Raw genomic sequence first — 5,611 nt, 5'->3', positions numbered from 1 at the left:
TGTTGCAGTGGATCCATTAAAGCAGACTCCCTTTCTCCCCTCACCACACCTGCAGCAACTGCCTCTACCTTGTTCCCTTTCAGTTTCACCGCAGGCTTTCTTCACTTTACTCTCAGCCTGTTTTACTAATCAAATCTATTCTAATCCAGTGTTTGTATTTCGACATTTCAGAGGCTTATAGACAGCTCATCTTATTGCAGGGCGGATCTTTGTGTGTGTGTGTCTCTCAGCTGCTTTCTAGTGTATTTAAAAGCTTTCACAAGTCTTTGTTTTGCAATAAGAAAAAACAGTTACGCTGATTTTATGTCATTTGATTTCATGTCACTTTTCCATGTAATTTGGTTACATAATTACAATGTAAAACATCCAGTTATTGGAATCCAGTTAAATGAAATGTACTTTATTGGTGTTTATTCAGTTTACACCTTAATGATCAAATATTCAACCAAATAAACCTTTGATGTTTATATACTTTAGCTGCATTTTACTCGAAATTGTTGCCTCATGATTGTGAGTGCAAATAATCACAGTGACACACGACAAGCTGAATAAGCAGTTTACTACTCATAACAAAATAATAATAAGACACTAATTGAAGGCTCAGCTTTCTGCACGTTTCTTCTGATACATTAGTTGGCTTTAACTCTTGTGCATCACCATGTGAACTAGCTTCCAACATGTACAGGAACAATGAAAACTGCAGCCATCCACAGTAGGATTAACAAGATTTGGGTTAACGGTGAGGGCACACAGTGAAGAGATTGTCTTTGCTGCCCTCTGCTGACGCCAACGAGGCATGATTCGTTATTATTTTTCCAGACCGAGCACAAGGTGACAGTCTGGGGTAGCTACTGAGCGACAGGCATTTTTGTTGACTGCTAGCAAATGTATGATAACACACATATACTTGTACATAATGTCTGTGCTTGTGTGGGGTGGTGATTTATGCCGCATAACCATCAGTGAGGTCGTGTTTCTCCTTGTGGCTCAAGGAAGCAGAGCAGGTCATTTACAGCGTGTGAATCTTAGACAGGAAGCACTGACAGAAAAAAAGTGCTCATAAGAATGTGTGTGAATAGGCGAATGAAGCATGTAGAGTACAAAAGCCCTTTATGAGAAGTAGTCCATCTACCATTTACATGCATTTGAGTAGGAAAGCTAAGATGTTCTTCACTGCTGTTTCATAGTATTACATGAAGTGGATGAAGGAAATGAACGGCAGTGCATTCCTTCCTTGTTGAGGACTGTGCAAAAGGTTGTCAAGGTCTTCTGGTGGCCTTCGGGGTGCACATGACCTCACTATATTCATGTTAACCCTTCTTCATGACTTGAATTCTCTCCTGTCACTTATATTTCCAGCTGTTATCTTTGAGCTCTTGTGTTTTCCAAGGTCTGTAACAGAACTGTTGAGTAACAGCGGGCTCGCCCACTGTCTCTGTCTGCCTGGCTGTCAGCCCATCTTGCCGCCTGCAGGGACTGTGGGAGAGAAACTCCTCTTCTCTTCAGTCGACCCTTCTCTCATTCCCGTTCGCATTCTTCCTTTTTTTCTGCAATTCACTGTCTGGGAAAGAATTTCCAGCCCCAAAAGAGGCTGTGTTAAGTTTTTTAAGTTTGATAACCATTTATAATACCAATGAGCAATGATTGACTCGCCACCGTGATGCTGGATCCATCAAACGTTTCTTTTATTTTTGAATATGAAAACGCACAGAGAGACATTACTATTTTATCATTTATCATTAGAAAGATCAGTAGTAGGTGTGAAACACTAAAACAGAGCAGAAGTTACAGTGTGGTTCCCAAAAGACACACAACAACACCAGAGTAACAAGTAACACCCCGCCCTCCCCGAGACCCGGGGAGGTTTTGATGGCTATTAACCTCACCTCTGTGTGTGTTTACTGTCTGTCTCTGCCTGTGTTTGCGGGTTTTTTGCAGACCCATCTCAGCGGCGGGAAACTGTTTGTGCAGTAAGTCATACCGCTTTAATTACCGGACTGCAACTTCCCGCATCTCAGTGTGGCAACGACCTGCTGGCCGACTTCCAGCCGCATTTTAATCTGGCATCGCCGAGCAGTGTGAGGTTTGTGCTGTGATGATGTGATGTAAACAGCTTTGTGCTGCATGTTTTTAGTTGTCACAGTGTATGTAATAAAGAAGCTATTATCCACTTAACACCAATACAGTTAAGACTCCCTGTCTGGGGGAACATAGATTGCTCAGACTGAGTGTTTGTTATAGACAGCAGGTTTATGAGATGAGCTTTAAAGACATTTATTATAATACAATACAATACTTGAGATAAAAACAACACATGATGAGCTAGACTTAAAAGTCCTTTTTGGCTTTCTTAAAGTAAACTTTGCCCTTAAAAGTCTAGACGCCGGCAAATGCTGACTGGCTCACAGCATCTGTCCTCAGTTGGTTTTGGCCATGAGCTGCTCTGTGAAAAGCTTTTTCAGCTGAGCCACCTCCTCGCTGAGAGAGTTTAGCTGACACTTCAGGTAAGTGTTCTCGTGCTGGTACTGGACCTCAGGTTGCACTTGAGCAGGAGGGGGCTGGAGGCTGTAGTTGGATGTCGGAGCACTGTATTGAGGGGAGTGTCGCCCCCTCCTGCTTTCCTCCCCCTCGATGTGCTGGATCCAGGAGCTGGCACATGCTGGGCCTGCTCCTGCCTCGCTGCCTCCGCTCAGTCCTTTCTCTCTTGGAGCTTCCCGGCCTGCAGTAGATAGCGTGGGGCTGCGTCTGGCGACGCCACCGTCTCCCTGGGCATCGGTTCCGTCGTTGCTTCCGGGGATCTTGAAACGCAATTTGTGAGGAAGGTTTTTCATCGCCTCTGCGTGATCCATCTTCCCCCCAGTTAGTCCTGCAGCGTGGTGGGGATCTGTAGGCGAATGGTGGAGGTCATACCCCAGCTCCTCACCCCGGTGTGGGGATAATTTCCCATGGTCGCTAAGGCGGTCTTCAAAGAAAATCGGACTGCCCACACTGGACCCACCTGGCGTAGAGAAGCCCGAGTCTTCTGACATGTTCCCAGCATCCCTGGAGCCCCTGCTGCTCATCTGGCCTGCTTGGTTGTTGGGATGTGGTGCTGAGGAGCCTTGGAGGCCTCCGTCCCCCCTTTGGAGGTAATATTGAGGAGTCAAGGGTTGAGGGGTGTGCTGGGGAGCTGTAGTGAGGGGCAGTATTGGGGCGTTGGAGGGGTCTTTAACCAGGCCAAAGCGGAACTTGAGTGCCAACAGCTCTGCTCGGAGTCGCGCGTTTTCCTCCAGCAGAGCCAGCACACGGCTCTCCAGGACCATGTCGTTCACGCGCCGCTTCTCTCGTGAGCGCTTAGCCGCCTCGTTGTTCTTCCTCCTCTTGTCCCAGTAGCTGTCGTCCTTCTTCTCGTGAGGTATGAACTCGCGCTTGCGGCGGGCACTGGAGGAAGGGCTCTCTTTGCGTTTGACGGCTGAGGTGCGGCCCAGCAACGAGCGCGCCAGCAGGCTGCTGGAAGTCAGGATGGACACAGCTTCATCTGTGAAAGACAAAGCTCCTCCCGCTCCCCCTCCAGCAGAAGCCACTGCTGTGGGTGATTCCACGGCACGGAGCACTCTGACGTCTTCTTGGCCCCCCATCTCCTGGGAGTCCTCCTCAAACATCTGGGTAGTTGGATGATTAAATCCCGGCTGGCGATGAACGTCAAGTGCCACTGTGTGGTGCTGAGGGCTCACTGAACTCTGTTGGACGTCTGACGGGAATGTAGCAACAGCGCCTCCTGGTGATCAATTTGAGAGAGAGGACAAGGGAAGAGGGATTTAGTGGTTACGCAAGAGCTATTACAACACAATATTATGTAACTCCATTACGGCTCTCCAATAAAACTGGAGCAACTTCCATATAACCTTGCAAGCCCTCACTCACTCAGTGTGAGACAGGAGAGTGCTGGAAACTCCAAACTGTCAGTCACACCACACATTTTTTGGCAGTACTCCGAGTATAAGGCAGTAAATAAGAAGTACATGTAAAAATACATCTAGATAACAAGGTGACCCGATCACAGTCTAACCTACATTTACATTTAGTACTTCAAGTTTGTCCTTCTTCTGCAAATTCTATCGGAACCCCTAATCAACGGATTCACGACCGGTTTCCGGTGTGTCCGTCTCCACTCGCTCCATCATCGCTGACCCACATGTCTGACACCGACATGCTGATCCCTGACCGGCTGCTTTTCTTTTTTTTTTAAATCATCTGCCATGACCCTACTCATCTTCTTCATTTTTCTTCATCATGAGCGCAGTTTGAGGCAGCCGTAGGTGCTTTTGAAAAAGTCAAAAGTGCGACGATTTTTATGAAATACATAAAACATAAAGTGAACATTAGCGAGGGAGTAAAAATCACAGTCCCGCAGAAAAGGACACCCAGGTGTTTAAACACAAAAATACATTTTTAATTTATTGGTGTTATAGTAGGCTGATCAGATCACTGTAAGGAAACTCTGTTTACAAAATGATAATAATTGTACCTCAGTGGAATGAGGAGTTTCCTCCGCGGGTGCGCATGGCCGCTCTCGGCGTTTCCAAACGTGTTTTTGGTCCTGTTCAGGAAGAACGCGCTTTTCCTTCCTCTGTGGTGTCCACAAACCGCGGCTTCACTCGCCTCTGTTATCCAATATTATCATCGGTGTAGCGCACCTCCACTCTGCTCCACTTGGAATGCCGCAGCTCCTATTTGTAACGTCGAGTTCAGCTCAGGACGGTCCCTATCCTCACTTGAACCAGATGGGCCCCTGTTTGTGTGTGTGTTCCTGAGTGAGACCGCCCCCCTCCCCCGTCACCCCTCCCACCATCCAAAGGAGCGCTCTCATCGACCGTTCGCATAACACGGCGGTTCAGACACCATCATCATCACCACCACCATCATCTGACCTCCCTCGCCCCGCCTTCTCTGAGAGGATAATCTTCCCATAACAATTAGGTAATATTGCGCCTTTCTCTCTCTCTCGCTCTGCCTTTCTCTGGAGCATAATGAGACACCGGCTGTGAGTCAGTCTTACAAGAAAAGCATATAACCCCTTATATCAATCACAGGCTATGGAGCATTTTTTTTTTTTAGAAGTGTGAAGTGTGATTACAGTTTTTATATAACACCCTGCTGGAGCACTCTTGAACCCCGGGTCCTCTTTAGTAGCTCTAATACAGCATGTAACGTTCTTGATCAGCTTCGAGAGTTTTACTAATTGTCAGGAGAACTGCAGATTCTCCCGTGCTCCAGCTTAGCACATAGCACAATATAGAAATATCTTTCCTTATGTAACTATACTTTAATACACTTGATTGTAATGGCTCCACTGTCATGGAGGTTTCTTCCTGGTAAAATGGACTTTTTCCTTCCCACTGTCACCAAGTGCTTGCCTGTGTGAGGGTGTCATGTGATTGTTGGGGTTTTCTATATATTATTGTAGGGTCTTCACCTTACAATATAAAGTGCCTTGAGGCGACTTTTGTTGTGATTTGACGCTTTATAAATAAAGCTGAATTGAATAGAGCAACAAATAAATAATCTGCAATACTAGATAATGGCAAAAGCATAACGTATAATAATAAAAACCGAACAGGTTTTGCAATAA

At 46.3% G+C, this 5,611-nt stretch overlaps 1 protein-coding gene across 1 annotated transcript; it reads right to left on the bottom strand.

Annotated features, from left to right (window-relative positions):
• Window positions 1–1,663: 1,663 nt before the first annotated feature.
• Window positions 1,664–4,822, bottom strand: nfil3-6 (nuclear factor, interleukin 3 regulated, member 6). Its single transcript, XM_004562906.3, has 2 exons — window positions 4,508–4,822; window positions 1,664–3,757 (listed from the first exon to the last, which is right to left on the bottom strand). The coding sequence occupies exon 2, from the start codon at window positions 3,639–3,641 to the stop codon at window positions 2,418–2,420; it is 1,224 nt and encodes a 407-aa protein (XP_004562963.1). The 5' UTR covers window positions 3,642–3,757; window positions 4,508–4,822; the 3' UTR covers window positions 1,664–2,417.
• Window positions 4,823–5,611: the final 789 nt, after the last annotated feature.

The sequence above is a fragment of the Maylandia zebra genome, linkage group LG4 (genome assembly GCF_041146795.1).
Source record: "Maylandia zebra isolate NMK-2024a linkage group LG4, Mzebra_GT3a, whole genome shotgun sequence".
In the NCBI taxonomy this organism is placed as follows: Eukaryota; Metazoa; Chordata; class Actinopteri; order Cichliformes; family Cichlidae; genus Maylandia; species Maylandia zebra.
This window is presented reverse-complemented; position numbering and strand designations above follow the sequence as displayed.

Excerpts from the sequence above, each read along its gene's own strand:
- nfil3-6 (XM_004562906.3), bottom strand. The coding sequence starts at position 3,641 with ATGTTTGAGGAGGACTCCCAGGAGATGGGGGGCCAAGAAGACGTCAGA.